The sequence below is a fragment of the Vulpes lagopus genome, chromosome 6 (genome assembly GCF_018345385.1).
Source record: "Vulpes lagopus strain Blue_001 chromosome 6, ASM1834538v1, whole genome shotgun sequence".
NCBI lineage: Eukaryota > Metazoa > Chordata > Mammalia > Carnivora > Canidae > Vulpes > Vulpes lagopus.
In genome coordinates, this window is record NC_054829.1 from 41,632,047 (window position 1) to 41,651,936 (window position 19,890).

General features: G+C 40.5%; 1 protein-coding gene across 1 annotated transcript in view; it reads right to left on the reverse strand.

Moving 5' to 3' along the window:
* The window catches only part of PELI2 (pellino E3 ubiquitin protein ligase family member 2), a 182,648-nt gene that overhangs the window by 122,468 nt on the left and 40,290 nt on the right, over positions 1-19,890 (reverse strand). Inside the window, exon 2 of the mRNA XM_041759162.1 lies at positions 6,449-6,578. Within this exon, the coding sequence (XP_041615096.1) occupies positions 6,449-6,578 (130 nt within the window). The remainder of the gene's footprint in view (positions 1-6,448; positions 6,579-19,890) is intronic.

Below are 19,890 nucleotides of genomic sequence, written 5' to 3' on the forward strand. Positions count from 1 at the left end.
GTAGGCTATTAGTAAAGTTTCAAGGGAGTCAAAATTTTTATGAAGATTTTCAAGTGTGGCTGGTGGTGGGAGCGGCTGGTACTCCTAACACCCATGTGGTTCAAGAGTCAACTATGTACCATATCTTTATAACCAAACTGCTGACAGACACTGGGTTGATCCCATATTGGCTACTGTAGAGAGTGCCGCAATGAACATGAGAGTACAGGTATCTCTTTGAGATGCGGTTTTCATTTCCTTTGTTATATACTCAGAAGTGGGATAGCTGGATCATACTGGTAGTTCTATTTTTAGTTTGGGGGAACCTCTATACTGTTTTTTACAGGGACTGCACTAATTTACATTCAGTAAAGTTGCAAGATACAAAATCAGTACACAAAAATCAGTAACAAACTCAGAAATTAATTCTCATTCACAATTACAGGAGAAAGAATAAAATAGGAATATGTTTAACCAGGGAGGTAAAAGATATGTCCACTGAAAACTGTATGATATTCTAACAGTTTTGGGCGTCGTCTTTTGGGTTTCCTATATGTGATATTAGGTCATCTGCAAATAGACCCTTCCCAAATTTAGATGACTATTTCTTTTTCATGCCTAACTGCTCTGCCTAGAACTTCTAGTACTATATTGAACAAAAGTGGCCAGAGTGGGCATCCTGGTCTTGTTCCTGATTTTAGAGGAAAAGACTTCAGTTTTTCAACATTGGCCATGAAGTTAGCTGTGGGCTTGTCACACATAGTCTTTATTATGTTGAAGTACATTTCTTCTGTTCCCAGTTTACTGATGATTTTTTTAATCTGAAGTGGATGTTGAATTTTGAATGTTCTTCCTTAATCTGTTGAGATGATCATAGGATTCTTACTCTCATATTGTCAATGTAGTATATATCACACAGATTTGTAGATGTTGAATCATTCTCACATCCCAGGAATAAATCCCACTTGAGCATGGTGTAGGATTCTTTTATTGTGCTACTGAATTTGATTTGTTGATATTTTAAGAATTTTTACATTTATGTTCAATCGGGGATATTGGCACCTAATTTTCTTCTCTTGTATTTTCCTTGTCTGGTTTTGGTATCATGGTACCGCTGGCCTTATAAAAGGAGTTTGACATATTCCCTCCTCAATTTTTTGGAAGAATGTGAGAAGAACTTGTATTAACTCTCCTTTAAATGTTTGGTAGAATTTCTGGTCCTGTACTTTCAATTAGCAATTAAACCCCCAAACAACCTCCTTACTAGTAACTGGGGGGGCCTGCTGTTCAGAGTTTCAATTTCCTCATGATTTAGTCTCAGCAGGTTGTGTGTTTCTAGAAATTTATCCATTTCTTCTACATTAATCAATTTGTTGGCATATAACTGTTCACAGTTATCTCTTACGATCCTTTCTATTAGTGTGGTAGCAATTGTAATGTCTAATTTTGAGTCCTCTCTTCTTGGTGGGTCTAAAGACTTGTCTTTATCTCCTCAAAAAAACAGCTTTTAGTTTTGTTGATCTTTTCTACTGGCTTTTTTTTTTTCTCCCTGTGTTTTTGCGTGGATCTTTGTTGTTTCTTCCCTTCTACTAACTCTGGGTTTAGTCTGTTGTTCCATTTCTAGTTCCCTGAGGTATAAATTTAGGTCGTTTATATTTATATTTTGTTAAAAATCATTAAGATGGATTCCATTCTATAAATACAAATTATCTTAGGTTGGTATTTCTGTACAGTACCCAAAGATATTGTGGACTGCAGTTTATTACTAATTTTTTCTGATAGATTCAGAATATTCACATTTATGGCATCTAAAAGGATAAAACTTATCCAAACTTTGTTGCCCCTTTATAATAAAAGGAATTTCTTGAACTTACAAACATCAAAAACACCAGATACCAGGAACCCAAGAATTAGTCCATTAACAATGAAAGAAAACAAAGTTAACCTAAAAAAAAAAGGCTATTTAAAAACTGCATTAAATAGTCTGAGTATAATAATAAACAGGACTCCAAAGCACACAAGGCTACAGCTTTAGAATGACTGTGCAGCAGACAGGCCACCCATTGCACCAAGACCCAGACTGGGCAGACAGTACTTCAAAAGCAGACCACAGTACAACCTACAAAATTAGCTTGAATGAATGAGTTTACACTGAAATTTATATTACCACTTCTCAGTTACTACTGAATTATGCATTGATAAAGAAGAGTGTCCATATCAACTAGGAGAGCCACTACAGTGGGAACAGCTCGAGGGCAGTCCTGGTTGCAACAATCCCACTAAACAGTTATAATTTCTCTCTAAACTGTCACTCCAAGACCACTGATATTTTCCATTCTGAAATATGCCAACTGGAACAAAGTGAGACTCAGTCACTTTTGAGAAGTAAAAATGCCCAAAAAAGGAGATTTCAATAAAGCACAGCCTAGAAGGGAAAACCATGATGAAGTGTTCTCCTCAGTGATGTTGCTAAATTTAAACCATGTTGCTACCAGAACAGTCACCATTGCCACCACCATCCTATTTACTGGTCAAGAGCAAAACAGTTGCCCCACAGCCTTAAAAGGAAATGAACAAACAAAAATAGACTTAAATTCTCAGTCCTGTTATGCCACGTCCACCACTTATCACTCTTCAAGGTTTCCTTTTAGACAAAAAAACCCAAAGCTCTGTTCCAGATCTCCCTGCTAGCCTGGCTAACTCCTAACCCCTCACCTCGAAGCACACACATACCACACCCTCAGAGCACCTTCGCCGTCTTCCCAATCCAAGCCCTCACCCCCTGTTCTCATAACTCTGTTGTCCTCTCCTGCCCTGCATTTTTCACAACATGCAGTTAAGCACGTCTTTGCATAAGAACTGTTTGCCTCCTCGCTAGATAATTTGTTCCAAGCAGACAAAGTTTGCACACTGCAGTATATCCAACCCCTAGCATGAGGCTTGGCCCCTAGTGCTAGATAAATAGTTGTTGAATAAACAAATGGTAAATAAACTGCTAAATGTTCAAGTCTATGAAACAACTGCCAAAAGTAAAAAGAGGTTTTACTTTAGGTTTTCTTTAAACACATTATATCATAAGTGTAATATCTGAGTATTACTATTTCAAGAGCAAATCACACATGAGTAGAGATGACATAAACTAAGATTACGCAACAGTAGCACACAATTGCCATCCTCATCTGACTTTGCGTGGACAATGGCAGGCATGAAGACTAAGATGCCCCATTTTCCAGCAAAGGGGTACACCTTGGTATGCTCCCAGGTTGTGGGGCAGAGGGAAGAAACAACGTAGAATATGACCACTTGGCCTTCTGACTAACAATGGTAGCCACATCCACCTTCCTAGGTCTCCCGTTTACAAGTCCAAAATTGAAGATGACCCTTTCATTACCCATATTGCAGGATCAGAAATTCCAGAGCAGAAAAACCACTGCTGATTCAGGTCCAACAGCTTTTGCCAAGTACATCACATAATCTGGCATTCTGACAGGAAATGGGGTGAGCAAAAATGGAGTAAAAACAAGCCAGCAGGGCCTGGGATGGGCCTAGAGGTGGGCACTCACAAAGAAGGGTGCCAACAGGTATCCGAGAAAGGGAATCCAGGGTGAAGTCAACAGGTAACTGGAAAACCCGAGTGAGCTAACAACCATCCCAAGGACAGCCTAAAGGACTAAAGGTCTTTAGATAAGAAAGCCTATATAAGTAGAATGTACTGCAGACTATGGCCACTTTCAAGTGACAGTGAACTAAGATACACTAGACCAGTGGGAAAAGTGAAGTGACAGTCAAATTGGAAGAGTTCAAGTATTAGGACCCACAGATGCCAACATATGGTTTAACAAGGGTTGGGGGAAACAGATGGGGCAAGGTATGGAGTCACAAAAATATGCAGAAGAGTAGACTGCCCGTCAGGGAGGTCAAGAGAAGCAGGGGAAGAGGTGGCTTGTGCCAATAATGTAGGGTTAAAGAATGGACGGAAATGTAAACAGAACAAAATCATTTCTAGTTCCATAAACTGGAGAGATGGAAAAAAAAAAGATGAAAAAGACTATATCGATGAAAAAAAAGAAATCACCATTCAGTTAAGGTGAGGCAGGAGGAGGAACATTTGAAGGAAAGGTTAAGTAAAATGTATATGAGACTTTGTCTGGGGTTCAACAGAGCAGGTGGCAGCAGGAGGGGCAGGGCACAGCTGACCCGGAGTGAGGAATCTGTGACCAAGGTGCTCGGTAGTATGGAAAACTGCAGGAGGTCCTCATGTTCAGGTTCCAGGATGGGTAGGATGTGTAAGGGAAAGGCGGTAAGGGCTAGCTGACCAGTGCACAGGAAGTTTGTCTGGTCTACTCTTCCCCCTTAGTCATAGCTGATGGACCAGCCAGGCCTAGCACATTCCCTTTCCTGACCATTAAAAACCTCTAAGAGAAACAGAAGGGAGTTGGAGCCAAGTCACTTCACAACACCCTTTCAAGAATATCCACATTAACCCCTGCTGGTACTCTGGTTCTCTCTGAGCTGTTCTTACTATCTAACCTTTAATAATTTCTCCATTTTTGCTCTTTTTTTTCTTAAGCCAGAATCATTTGTTGCGTATAACCTAAATATCTTGCCTGATTCAGCACAGTTCCTGTCTACAGCCAACTCATTCATTTTGTATAGGAAGAAACAAGAGGCCCCGAGAATATAGGTTTTTCCCAGCTTACAAAACTGAAAACCAATTTCCTGACTACTAGTCATGTAGACCATAAACACAGATTTAGACCAGAAGGTTTATAATTTAAACAACTTCAGGTAAAATCTAGGTATAAAAGGTTAAAGTTTTATAAAAAGCTAAAACTGGAGCCCATGGAGGTAGGTAATGAATCAGGGAAAAAGCCACTGATTTTCTGATAGTAGCTACAGGAAAGATGTATTTCAGATTCCAACCAGATTTCACATTCTATCACAACATGCAGCCTGAGTATTCAAAGGTTTCTGTAAAAAATGTTTTTAAATATTAGAAGGCATTGTGTCAATATAAAATCTAGGTTTATGGAAAGTAAAGGTAGAGAGCTAAAGGATGGAAAGATAAATGTCCATACACAGACAAATGTGACGACCAGGTCTGTAATATCAGAATATTTCTGGCACTTATCACATGCTTAAAAACTTTCATCTTGGTATTCTCCAAATACTTGTGGACTATAAAATATTTCTCCTACTTCCTTAACCTTCCAATATTGTTACTTCACTTCCCCTTTTCTCAGAATCTTTGCAAAGCTCATTTCCTTTGTTTTTCCTATTGAGCGTCCTTCCATTTCTAGAACTTACTTTATTTCCCTTTCTCCAGACAAAAACTTGGCTGCTCAATATTAATCTTTCCTGTTTCCTTGGTGTTTGATATTTTTGGATCTAACCATTTCCTCATTAATACAAGACAATCTTAATTGGTACATTCTAGCAAACTTTTTCCATGGTGCTGCTTCAGAAACAGCAACAGGAGTTTTGTTTTGTTTTTTTTAATAGAAAACATTTACCAAGGTGATCTGTTTCTAAGACTGAATATAAATACCATGCATGCTTCCTTAAAGTTATTCATTTCTTTGAAACATGGGTTTTCAGTAAAAATGGGAATCAAGTCTTATTTATTCCAGATGGTCCAAACCCATTATGATAAACATGTATAGCCAATGCACCATATGAAATATTTCAGGTGAATATAATTTTTCTAGAAAAGGAAACTATGTTACATGTTAATTTAATTACAAAATTGTCATATCTAAATAAGTAGAACATATCAACCAGAATGGAAACTCAGGGTTTTTCCCCCTTTATATAATCAGAAAGTAAAGTAGTCATAAAAATTAACATTTTATATATTTCAAACCTATGAGAGGAAATATAGTAAACTTCTTGTGGCACTTAGCTCTGTTTACTTCCAATTTTTCCAATAATTACCCAAATTCAATTCCATGTACATAGAGATTATGTGAAAACGACTACTCAATAAATAGAAGGAAGATAACAAATCTTAATGAGGTTTATACTAAGACTTAATACCAAAACCCTTTAGGATAAAGAACATCATTTATCTTTCTACCACAACTGTTCTAAAATGACACATATTGGTTCCACTATATTCCAAGCAGTGGTCCACCATGGCCAGCAGGGGCTGGAGGGGAGGGTCTGCCCACACCACCACTCAGGGGACATGTGGCAATGTCCGGAGATCTGTTTGGTTGCCTGAACAACAGTGGCAGCTGGGGGGTGGGGATGATGTGCTACTGGCATCTAGGGGGTCAAAGCCAGGGATGCAGCTAAACACACAAAGCCGAGAACAACCCTTCACAACCAAAAACTATACGGCCCCAATGATCAAGAAACTTTCCTGCCAAGAAGAAAAGAAAAGAGGCTGAAAGAAAAGAGCAGCCAAGACAAGTAAGCACGAGTCACCAATTGCCAAGGACTTCCCCATGCTGCAGGAGCCACCTACCTTGGACGCCTGCGGCGTGGAGATCACATGGACCGTGCTGGGTTTGACTCCATTCGCCTTTGGCCGCTTATAAAGAGCAAATCTGCTTTTCCTCCGGCCTCGGTCTCCATTAGGTAAAGCACCATTGTACCTACAAACAAAGATGAAAATTCATTTATTTGTAGATTTTTAAGGTTTTAAAAAAATAAGATGGAATGAGGGAAAAGACAGGGATGGTCACAAGAAATTGCCCACTAAACACCCCTCGTAGAAGAAATGGACTACAAAACAGGCTTTAGCTGTAATGAAATTCAAATCATTTCCAGAAACTTAATTTAAGAGTGATGTACAAAGTAATTATAGGTTTCCTATTCTATAAAGTCAGACTCTTCAAATCTTTCTGGAAAGAGACAGTATAAATAAGCAAATGAGAATTCTGCAGAGGCTGTATTAGTGCTGGCTCAATTTAGCAAGCGTTGTTCTAATGGACCCCAGAGAAACACTCAAGAAATATTTTTAAATGAACTAGTTAGAAAATAGCATACTAATTAAACCTCATCTCTCACTCCCAAATCATGTTAATGTCTTTAGGATCTTTATTTGTAAGAAGACCAAATTTAGTTACTTGCAGTCTTAAAAGTTCTGAATTCTCCACATTCATTCTCATTTCTATTTGAACCTTTAAACTGTCAGGTGAGCAAAAATCCCTAGTGAAAATTAAACCTAAAATAGGACTTCACAAGAAGGTTGCCCAGAGAGAGACCCAGAAGTAAAAAAGAGGAGTTTTAGTCCAGACTGTGAAATAACTTAAAAAGTCATCTGGAAAACAATGTCCTTACACAGATTTCCCACATTAGTATCTTAAGCTAATACCAGTGTTTAAAAGGAATGCAGGACTACAGTTAGTGTTTCTGTTTTCAATTGTATTTTTAACTCTGGATTAATGGGTCCCTGTATGTTCTGACCAATGTCTCTTGTTGCCATACTCACAGGACTGTTCTCTATCCCCTTCCTAGGAGAAGTTCTTTTAAAGAGAACAAGGAGAAGGGAGGGGAATCTTTTAAATTGTGCATAAATAGGACAGCTCCCTCAGAACACCAAAGTCCACATCTGGTGACTCGTTCCTCTCCTGAAAGTCTTGCTCTGCCTCTGGTTGAGTCACACCCAGAACATGGTGTCCAGTATGGCCTGCAAGGGGGCCCAGAGGCTCATGAACAGTAAAAGTCAGAACAAAGGGATTTTTTGTTTTATAATTTGGTAGCTACAGTTTGGCAATGGATTTAAATTATCACTTGAAGTTATTCCTGCTGTGTTTTTAATCTGTTCCCATTTCCATCACAAAAGAACATCAACTAAATAAAAGTGTCTCTAGAATACAGAGATGATTTATTTCAAGTCTCCTTTTTCTGAGGCAAGATCAAAACAGGCACTGTTTTCTTACGCATATTTGTGAGCACTACTATAATGAACGTAGCCATGAGTAAACCACCATCATAAACCCACTTTGTCTTAATATATTCCCAGATCACTTAAATCAAGATGAACATCCTGTATTAAGAGAAACATATGTAAATCAATTAAAGCTAGGACTCTCAACAATTCAGAGGAACATTTTCACTGCTGAGGCCTAGAGGCAAACAGTACAAGATCCGGCAGGGTTTCCTGTGCCTCTCCCATCTACCCGGCTCCCTGCTGCATCTTTCAACTATATGCTGCTGGATGATAAGATCTAACCCACTAGAGTGAATCAGAAGCTTTTTAGGGATCCACTCCCAACTACACTCCCTTCTCGGGAACCCATCTCATAACCCCCTCAGGTAAGCCCCAGCACCACGTGTGAATGAAATGGCCAGGCCAGCACCCTCCAAATCACACTGGAGCTGAGTGGCTGGAGGTGGACATCTGGCCCACAGGGGCCAAAGACATGCTCATCGCAGAAAACACAAAATTGGGACTGAGAGAAAAGCAGCCAGTCTCTGTAAATGGCCAGAGCTGTGTAAGTGCACCAACTGTGGGTATGTCACAACCTGTTAGGTGATGAAGCAGCAGAGAAGTGAGGAATGAAGCAGATGAGCAGAGACAAGCCACAAGAAAGGAACAGGATCCTTAGGGCTTCTCTTGGTCCAGTTGTATGCTGACCCTTGTTCATGAAATCCTTTTTGGTTTCAGCTAGCTCAAGTTGCTTTCTGCTACCTAAGACCCCAAAGTCCTATCTAATATAAAGGGGAGGGATTCACAAAAACTAGTGTCACCTTAACATTTGCAAAACTTGTTAAGTTGCCTGAGCACAGAAGCAGATATTAAGGATAAGCAAACAATATGTCAGTCTACATACCCACTACCTACTTGCTCAATACAGCTAAACAATGATCAGTGAAAAATCCTATTGGAAATAATTAAGGTAACAGTGGAAAAAACAGTGTCACAATGAGTCAAGTTTCTAATTAGGTTAAGCTACATGGTCATTCATTCAATATTAATAATGCCAAGTACTAGAGCTACAGTGATGAGTATCAGCTTCCTGGCTTTCGGATCTCTACACCTGAAAGCAGAGAAAGGCATAAGAACAAGTGTGATAAGACCCGAATGTGACAAGATGTACTAGTGGACAAAGCACATGGGAAGAGCCATTATTAGGGAGAGCTTCATGGGAGAGTCAATGGTCTTCAAATGTGAACAAGACTAAATGGGAATGTAGGGCAACAGTATGAACCAAGGGTCGTTCAGTACTGTGGGAACATCAAGTTCAATGGGAGAGAATTAGAGTGCCCGGAGGGTAAAAGGTAGGGGGCAGGTTACAACAGGAGCCTGGTATTTCATGAGGGCATGGCTTTTTACCCTAAGGAGAACAGGGAGCCAGTAACATTGAAGCAACGGACCAACACAACTGGACATAAAATAATCGCTAAGGCAGCACAGTGAAGAGTAGACACCCAGATGAGAGTCACAATGAACAGATGGGAGAACTAGCCAAACAATAGAGGAAGTGTGGGTTGAATGGCGGCCCCCAAATAGACTTGTCCATATCCTAGATCCTTTGGAAAAAGGGCCTTTGATATGTAGTTAAAGCTCTGGAGAGAAAATCATCCTACATTACTGGAGGGCCCCGAATTCAATAACAAGGGTCTTTAGAATAGACACACAGGGAGAAGAGAGGACCATGTGGACACAGGCAAAACTGGAGGTGATAATCACAACCCAAGGAACGCCTGGAGCCAGGAAGGACTCGGGCCCTCAGGGCCCCCAGAGAGAGCATGGCTTGGCAGCACTGTGCTTCCAGACTTGAGGCCTCCAGAATCCTGAGAATCAATTCCGCTGTGTTGAGCTACCACACTGGTGGCAATTTTTCCTGATAGCTACAGGAAACATCACCAGCCTCAACCAAAATAGCAAGGAAAGGAGTTAGAAGATCAAACAAAAATTTCAGAGAGTTGTTTACAGTGCTAGGGGAGCATCCAAATCTCCTGGGAAGCTTTACAAAACTATGCATGCCTAAGTCTCAAGAGATTCTGAGTCTGTAGTTCTGGCACAGGGCTCCAAGTGTGCATGTTGTCAGAGTTCCACAGGGATGTGCTCCTGCAGCTATGGTGGAGCACCTTGGTTTTAAAGACAAATTATCAATAGTACTCAGAGACTTGATTGGCTGCACAGAGTGGAGGGAGAGAGAAAGGTAATGGCATACAGGCTTCTGGCCTAGGGAAGGGGGAAAGAATTATTAGGAAGCTGAATAGGAATTACAGGGATATCCAGGGAAAGACATCCAGGAGGCAAGAGAACTTACAGACCTGGGTGCTTTTACAATACAAGTGTGGCAGCTGAAATCATGAGTGCAAATGGGATATGCCAGAAAAAGTGCAGAATAAAGAAGTGACCCTAGAAAAATAAAGAGACCCTAGAAATTGCAACCATTTAAAGAAAATAACCCCTTCTTAGTCACAGGCCAGGAATAGGAGAAAGTTCTATCACTAAAGACAAGAGAATTAACAGTGTTTAAGCAGTTAAAAGGCCAGTTCATATAACAAAAATATATTACCATAATCTGGAAAAATCTGGGTCATTGGGGACCTCACCCATCTCCAAGTAAACACAAGCCAGCCCCTAGCCCCTGGGTCTCCCTCTGAACCTCCGCTCCCATTTCATCTTCTCCTCATGGCCGAGAATCTCAGCAGAGTGCTCCTCACCCACTGTACTGCTTCTGATACTCTTAGACACTTCAATTCACTATCATTTGATCTTTGCCCCAAATCAAAGACCATGTGTCATGCAGCCACCTTGTCCAACCTCCACCCCACCCTGAAAGTTTCCCACTGGCTCTCATATCAGCATGGCAGATCAGAGAGGACCACAGAGGCCCAGAGCTTCTCTCAGGGAGAGGGGAGTCTAATTCCCCTCTCTCTACATTTGGGCTGGCCTTAGTGACTCACTTATTGACAGGAGGTAGAGGAAGTGATGTTCTGAGACTTTCAGAGCCAAGTCTGAAGAAGCCTTGCAGTTTCTGCCTCGGTTTTTGGTGAGGTTTGAATTGCCACAGAAGAGATTCAGGACCACAACGTGGGGGAGGCCATATGTAGGTGCTCTGGGCAGCAGGCTCAGCTGAACGCAGCCTTTCCAACCACCCCATTAAGGCATCAGTCATGTGAACAGTCTTGAACCTTCCAGACCAACCTATCCCCCAGCTGACTGTTACCAAGTGACCATGATACCATGTGGGGCAGAAAAACTGTCCAGTTGAGCACTGTCCAAATTCCTAACCCACAGAATGGCACAGGAGATAAGAATGGTTGCTGTTTCAAGCCACTATGTGGGGGTAATTGGTTACAGAGGAATAGGTGCTTAGAGTAAGCCCTAATACTCCCTTCTCCCTAATCACAGCCTTGTCTTGGTCCCCTGATCTGTCAAGCACAGCTCTTCCTGAACAGGATCACAGAATCCTCCCCTCCTACCTCCTGCCTCCCCATCGAGCCCAGCTTCCCCCACAGAATGTCCCGTCCACCCCCAGGACCTGATACCTGCCCAGGATGACCACATGACAAGAGAGAAGGGTCATCTCTCATATAGTGGAATAGAGTCCAAAGGTGGGATCTGGCCTACAAAGGCAAAAAGTTATCATTCCAAGAAAGGTCAGAAAGGCTTCCTGGCCTGGCAAGCTCTTCAGCCAATAAGTGTGTAGAAATATTTCCAAATGCTGCTGATACCTGTTTTAGCTGAACAAGGGTATTCTGATGCAAACCCATAAGTTGCTTTTCAAGCTTCCTATCTTTAAAAAAATTTCGGAGACCTTAAAAACATCCACTTATTCAGTAAGCGTGCGATGAAAATTTAACTGTTCGCATATGCAGGACAACTAGTTGGTCTTAACAGTAAAGTATCTGGATGCCACGAATAACAATGAAAAACCTGTATAAGAAACATCACAAATGAAGGGTTTTTCCTGGTTTAAAATTCAGAGTTCACGTTTTCACTAGCATTTGCTGTGCACTTACTATGTGACAAGAAACCCTCTGAGGGAGGCATTAGCACTCTCAGTGGGCAGGTAACAAGCATAAATGGTTAAAATACACACACAAACTTGTCCCACCAGGAAAGGGCAGATGGAACCAAATCCACATCTGCTTTGTCTGACTCCAAATGTCATTCTTTCCAGAAGATACTGACAATTTTTAAATACAAGGCATGAGAGGATGCCTGCCACCTGAAAGCGCATTTGTCAGAAAGAATTTTCTATAGGAAACAGCAAGAGAGGTGTGCTGGGGGCTCCCTGTCACATTCTGGAGGCATCACAGTTGATCTTAACCAGCCTGAACTTGGAGCAGCATCCACGTGACCATGGGAAAGAGGATGTGGGGTATAACGTCCCAGGACCATGTTCCAGAGGCAGCCTGGCTTCCCACTGCAGTCTGAACATTCTGCTCTCTATCAAAAGCAACATTTCTGTCACTTGCACAGATAAGTCGCAAACAACTGCTGTAACCAAAGTAAACTGTACGCTGCAGATGAACAAGTTGGTGACACTACAGACAAGATGTAAAGAAAGTCTAGTAAACTCCTGCAGCATGGCACCTGCCTCGACACAGTGCACACCAGCTCACCAGGAGAGTGAAAGCACTAGTGCAACTGTAAGAAAACGCACATAAGCCACCAAGTGCCTGATACCAGCTTGACATTATGGCAGCCCCAACTCATCATTTACTCTGTCACAACACATCTGGACTTGCCTCGCCCAAATGAGTCCCAGACAAAACCCTGGGACCCAACAGTGTATATTCCTCTGCACCTAACAAATGCTGCATAGTGTAGAGTTTCATAAATAAACCTTCATTTCTCACCAAAAAAATAAGTATGGCAGCACCAGAACAGTCTATCCCCTCGGGTGATTACCTGCTGCAGCTTTTTAAACATCAGTTCATTCAGAAAATCTTCCTGGGCTTGGCCTCAAAATGATAATTCTCAATGTTCCATTGCTGGTTGGAAACAGTCTTTGCTTCAAGTAGCTACTTAAGGTCCAATCAATATGAAAACACTATATTCACTCAGGAATGCAGCTCATGAGGTAAGCCGGGACCCAGGGCCACCAGCTAAGGATACTGACAAGATATCTTGCCTCTTGGGAGAGTGAAGTGAAGGCAGACAAGGTAACAAAATTGTACAATTTTGACAAACTAAAGAAAGGGAATTAGAAAACAATGTGAAAAAATAAATCTGAATATTAAGGGTTGAACCAGGACGCAGCAGCACATCTTGCCATGCCCTTCATGGGGGTTCTGAGTCGTGGAACCTTAAGAGTGGTCTGCTCTCATGAAATGGGCAAAAGACATGAACAGAAATTTCACAGAGGAAGACATAGACATGGCCAAGAAGCCCATGAGAAAATGTGGGTTTGTTTGTTTAAGCAAAAACTGTATTTACTGGGTGCTGGTGAGGTTTTACAGAAGGACCGAATCCAGAGGAACTTGCTCAATCCAAGGGGAGATATTTGCTTTGTGGCCTTAAGTCTCTCCAACCCTTCTGTGAGATGTGGTTGTCCTTTTTTGCTCTATTCCACCCAGTTAATCCTTTAAAGTACTGCCTACTATTGTCACTCCTCTGCTTAAATTTCACATTGTGACCTATGAGAGTCCAGAGACTGCTGTTGCCCTCTGGGCCTGGGCCTGTCATTCACTTGCCATCAGGGAAATACAAATCAAAACCACAATGAGATACCACCTCACACCAGTGAGAATGCGGAAAATTAACGAAACAGGAAACAACAAATGTTGGAGAGGATGTGGAGAAAGGGGAACCCTCTTGCACTGTTGGTGGGAATGTGAACTGGTGCAGCCACTCTGGAAAACTGTGTGGAGGTTCCTCAAAGAGTTAAAAATAGAAATGCCCTACGAACCAGCAATTGCACTACTGAGGATTTACCTCAAAGATACAGATGCAATGAAATGCCGGGACACCTGTACCCCGATGTTTCTAGCAGCAATGTCCACAATAGCCAAACTGTGGAAGGAGCCTCGGTGTCCATCGAAAGATGAATGGATAAAGAAGATGTGGTCTATGTTTACAATGGAATATTACTCAGCCATTAGAAACGACAAATACCCACCATTTGCTTCGATGTGGATGGACCTGGAGGGTATAATGCTGACTGAGGTAAGTCAATCAGAGAAGGACAAACATTATATGGTCTCATTCATTTGGAGAATATATGAAAGGGATTATAGGGGAAAGGAGAGAAAATGAGTGAAAATATCAATGAGGGTGACAGAGCATGAGAGACTCCTAACTCTGGGAAAGGAAGAAGGGGTAGTGGAAGGGAGGTGGGCGGGGGGTTGGGGTGACTTGGGTGATGGGAACTGAGGGGGGCACTTGAGGGATGAGCACTGGGTGTTATACTATATGTTGGCAAATCTAACTCCAATAAAAAAAAGAAAAAGGGGGTGGTCTGCTCTACCAGACCTGGAGGACGGTACAAGTTAATTTTCCCTTTGTCTTACACCATTTTGACTGGATGATTTTCAAAAAGTTTCCTTTGTATTTGCCTAAGTCTCTCTACTTCTTCCTGGTACCTAAAACTGAGGAGGGGCTCAGTATCAGTCACCATATTAGTGTAGGGATAATGACAATGGTACAGGATCAGGACGCAGGAGTTTCCGCTCCAACTCTTTCCTACCCAGTGCTGGGAACGGACCCAAGACGGGCCTGTTTCTTCAACTACAAAGAGAGTAACCCAACATTATAAATTCAACTTTAAGAAGATTCCCAAAGCCTCTTTCAAGCACTCCAAGTATGTATGGACAGGGAAGACATTTCACCCAGCAAAAACCCGTTGTCCTGGCTCAGGAACATGAAGGTTGTGGCTGTTATGGAAACTCCTGGCTTTTGAAGCCACCACACTTCCAAAGCCTCCCACATCTTCTGGGCAGTTGTATTTTCAGGTTGCCTTTTTTCTTATCTTGAGGGTTTTTTTTCTTTTTTCTTTCCATGCCAAAATATTTCCCAAGGTGAAATGCTAAAAAGTTTTTTCTCAGAAACACAGGACTACCCCCACACAAGGAAACTTTAGGCTGTTTCTCCAGGGTTTGTACACCCACACACTCTCATCCAGCCCCCCATCCAGTAGGAAGTACAGGGGGAGCCATCCTGGCCCTGCATCCAATCCCAGAGAGGACTTTGCACAAGTCCCTGAACTTCTCAGAAGCTTACTGTCCTTCCCCATCAAGGAGGAAGGCCTGATATTCTACGGTTTGGATTCTGCTGCAGTGTGCTGGGAGCAGAGCTCAGGAGAGGTGGGGATCCCACCTTCACTAGTGCCACACCTACATTGACCCTTGAGCCATGGCTCCTTTCTGACATTTATTCAATTCCTAGGAAGAGGGTGACATCTCTTTAGGGACTTCTTCCTCCAACCAGGCCATTCAAAAGAAAATGAACTTGCGAAGCAAACCCAGTCTCTCTAAAAAACAAAGGAACAGTTTATGAAAAGAATATTATCATCTCATACTTAGCCATTTGTTCAATTGAAGTCTTTCCTCCGCCCTTTTTCATTTCAAATTGGTACCATCACTAAATCACATAAGACTTTTTAAAAAAAATTTTACTGTATTGAATCTTTGATTTTTAAGCATTGCTGGGGGGCCAATAGCAGAGCATTTTTCACTGAATACTTAAAGATATACAAAGCATCAGGAATAGAGAAAGCTGTTTATGCTACCCTCACAACATCTAAGATTACTTCTTTTATTCTGCCATTGGCTCCAACAGTCCAAAACACCTCCAATTTAATGTTTATTAATCTCAATGCTTTATGGCAGAGAATCTCTTGTTTACTTCATTAGGTGAAGATAACCATGAAAAGATTTATCTTAGTCTTGGGGTGTCTGGGTGGCTCAGTTGCTTAAGTGTCTGCCTTCAGTTCAGGTCATGATCCTGAGGTCCTGGGATGGAGTCCTACATCAGGCTCCCTGCTCAGGCTCTCCCTCTCCTGCTCCCCTTGTTTGTGTGAGTGCGCATATGTGTTCTCTCTCTAGCAAATAAAAATTTACCTTATTCTTGAATTAGTACAATCTTACACTTCTTCATATCTTCCACCATTTTGAAAAACAGATCAAATCCCAAATGTTCTTTCTTCATCACTTTAATATCCGCTCGTTTTAGCTTCTTATTACCTAAGCTAAGATGATCAGGTATATAAATTGTATATGGTAGACTAAAATACTGGTCCCAGTTATTCACTCCTCCTTGAAGACATGCTCTGAGCCATTCATGACTTTATATCTCCAGTTAACGTCCTTGCCCTGGATTTTGGGTTGGGCCAATGGGATGTTAACAAGTACAATGCAAGCAGGAGCATGAGATATGCTTGGTAGTTGGGATTGTCCTTTGGCACTTCTGACATGGCCACAGGAAGACTATGTAAGTAAGTAAGTAAGTAATGTATGTAAGACTATGTAAGCCGGCCTACAAAGGAGGAGAGACACTTCTGAAGATCCAAACCACATAAAGGCAGCATGAAGCAAAGCCATTCCATCATTGCCTAAATCAGAGTTGTCTCAACCAACCCACCAACTCATGAGAATAAATCACTGTTTGTTTTGTAAGATTTTATTTATTTGACAGAGAACATATTAGGCAGAGTGGCAGGCAGAGGGAGAGGGAGAAGCAGGCTCTCTGCCTAACTGGCTGAGCCACCTAGGCACACCTCACTGTTGTTTTATAAGTCAGAGTTTGGGGGGCACATGGGTGACTCAGTGGTTGAGCACCTGCCTTTGGCTCAGATCCTGATCCCAGGGTCCTAGGATCAAGTCCCGCATCAGGCTCCCCATCAGGAGCCTGCTTCTCCCTCTACCTATGTCTCTGACTCTCTCTGTGTCTCTTATGAATAATAAAATTTTAAAAACAATAAATAAAAAACAGAGTTTGGGGATGATTTGTAACAGCATTATAGGGCAAAAATGAAATAATGCTCTGATCTTCAAAAGCAAATTAACATAAGTAGCTTCCTCAGTACCTAAAGCCTTTGATCTAAAAGACACAGAAAACAATATATATATATATATATATATATATATATATGCAAAGTTTTATATATAAAGACTTCCATTCTGAAGGAAAGAGATTAGAATTCCAAATGTGCCCTTTTTAAAGAAAATTTTAAGAAAAATTGATTTTTTAAAAAAATGTGTATACTCTTTAAAAAGGGAGGGATGAAATATTAAATTGTAGGTCTTGTTTTCAATAAATTGTGTCAATTAAAAACTGTGGTCCCTCAAGAAAGCTACATGTGTAATATGTGTAATAAGGTCTTAGTCTCTCTCTCTAGAAAAAAAAATCAAATTTAGTAATTTTATCCTAATTCTTTTGTGTCTATTTGGCAAAGCACTGAGTCTTTTAAATCTGTCTATATACAATTTCCACCATAGTAAGAGGCCTCTAAAGAGTGAGCATCTCAAAAGGCTGCCAAAAAAGGGAACATCTAAAACTAGCACTAGGCCCACCATCTAACATGTGTTAAAGCTATGGGCATTTCAAATAAAGAACTTGAGGTACAAAGATTTTATTACTAGCCCAAAGAGTTAAAGCTTGAAATTGAAACTAGCATTGGAATCTCCTCCGTCTCATAAGTTATAGCTATTCCTAACTACTAAAATAATTACTTCAAATGTCTTTTCCTTTTTCAAAATTTCTTCTAAAAAGAATCACACTAATGTAACCTTTACCAATGTTTATTGTAAACCTTTGGCATAAACACACGCAACTTAGAAATTCCTAGAAATATAGACGTGTCAGAGCAAGCAAATCCAACTTTTGAAAACTTGCTGGGCAATACCCTGACAAATTAAGAGATATATAATTTATACAGTGTGTAACAACTACATTCAAGATGGTTATAAATATATTCACTTTAATCAAGTACCCATGACAGAATGGGGAGGAGGAGGGGGAGGAGAGGGCAGGGTTTACACCAAATACAAATACTTCAATGAGTTACAAACATAAAGTCAGTGATGTCTTCACATGCATTGTGCATATTGAGGCTACATGAATTCATATCCTTTCACATGACTTTTCTAAAGATTCTTTTATTCCTAGAAGACCTATGTGTAATAGTTGAAATACAAGATTAGAAAATATTAGAGTATACACAAAATCAAGTTTACTTCAAAAAACGAAGTGTACTCTGAAACCACATTTTGTAACAGCAGAATTAGGAGGTGAATCAGGTCAATTACACAAAAGGGTTTCTGAGTAGCTGTAGTAAATGATTTTTCTAACTATCAACCTTCAGTGCTACAGAAGCATATGATCTAGAAGTTAATTTTGGTTTGGCATATTAACCCACCAAATACAAAGGGAAAAAATACTTCACGCTCACCATGAACACAGTAACTTGTCAAAGACCACAAATACATTATTTTTTAAATGTATACTAAGTCCATCAACAGCCAGGTATATAATCTGAATACAGGGAGTATCCTATCAAGAATTCAGAAATCAGAACATACAGATTTCCTTCCCAAATCTCTCAATTTAAAAATTCTTGAAATAAAAGAATTCTTAGGAAATTCCCAGCCATATTCAGAGAGGCACAGTTTGAGAGCTATGAATGGCCTCAGATATATATGGATTTGTTGTATAAATCTTTATTATCCAACAGAGTAGCCACTTGACACATGCAGCTATTTATTAAGATTTATTTATTTATTTTATTTTAGAGACAGAAAGCAAGTGCACAAGGGGCGGGGGGAAGCAGAGAGAGAGGGAGAGAATCTCAAGCAGATCCCTCAGCCCCCAACACTGAGCACAGAGCCCAACATAGGGCTTGATCTCATGACCCTGAGATCACAACCTGACCTGAAACCAAGAGTTGGACACTTAACTGACTGAGCCACCTAGGAGCCCCCACATGTAACTATTTAAATTTTAACTGAACTTAAATTAAAAATTCAGTTCTTCCTGAAGAAGAACTAGTCACATTTCAAGTCCTCAATAGTCAGATGTGGCCAGTAGCTACTAAAGTGGATAGCAGGGCTATAGAACCATTCCATCAGTCCAGAAAATTTGATTGGACAGTGCTGGAACAGATGCTCAAACAAGTCAAATCAAGAAGCATCTTCAAGGCACCTAGCCATTTGGTAGGATCCTGAACCCTAGTTCAAATTCAGCCCTCAGGATTCCTAGAATTTAAAGTTTTTGGATACTATTTCTGAGAATTTCTCAGAATAACGCCAGCACCTAGAACACATTCTCAAACTCCATCTTCCTTCTTGAAGAAGAGGTTTTTCTATCCGGTAATTAAGAAAATGTCCTACTGTCTTTGAGGGAAAGGAATGATTCTGGCATCATAAAATGTATTTTGCTTGAGGTCTAAGCATTTTCTCTAGGGACACACTCTGGAATGTGCGATGTAAGTTCTCACAGAGTATGATTCACTTATAAAAATTCACTTTATAAACAACTTCCAAATAAAGACTTCATACAGATACTGAAAAGGCATTTGATAAACTTCTTTAGTCCAGATTAATGTTTTTAAAGAGCCAAGAAGAATATTTCCTTCCCACAATTACTTAAAGGTAAAATAGTAAAAGCATTTTTATTAAAAACCAGGAATAAGGATGCTTACTATTGCCATTTTTACTAATCACTATTCTAAAAGTCCTTGCCTAACTAAAAACATTGAATTAGAAATAAGGGGTATTAATTGTAGGAAAAGATCTAGAACTAAGAGTTATTGTTATAATAATTAAAACAATGTATTACTTGAGAACAAGAACCACCAACCGATGGAACAGAAGAGATATTCCAGAAATAGAACCTTGACTATGTAGGAAATAGAAGAAAGGACAGCTAGTCAATAGGAAAGAAATTGGATTATTCAATCAATTGTGTAAGGAAACCAACTAAGAGAAAGAAAAATGTTTAGAGCTACATTGTGGCCTAACTTCTACCACAAAATTCTGAAATACACAAGAGATAAATGT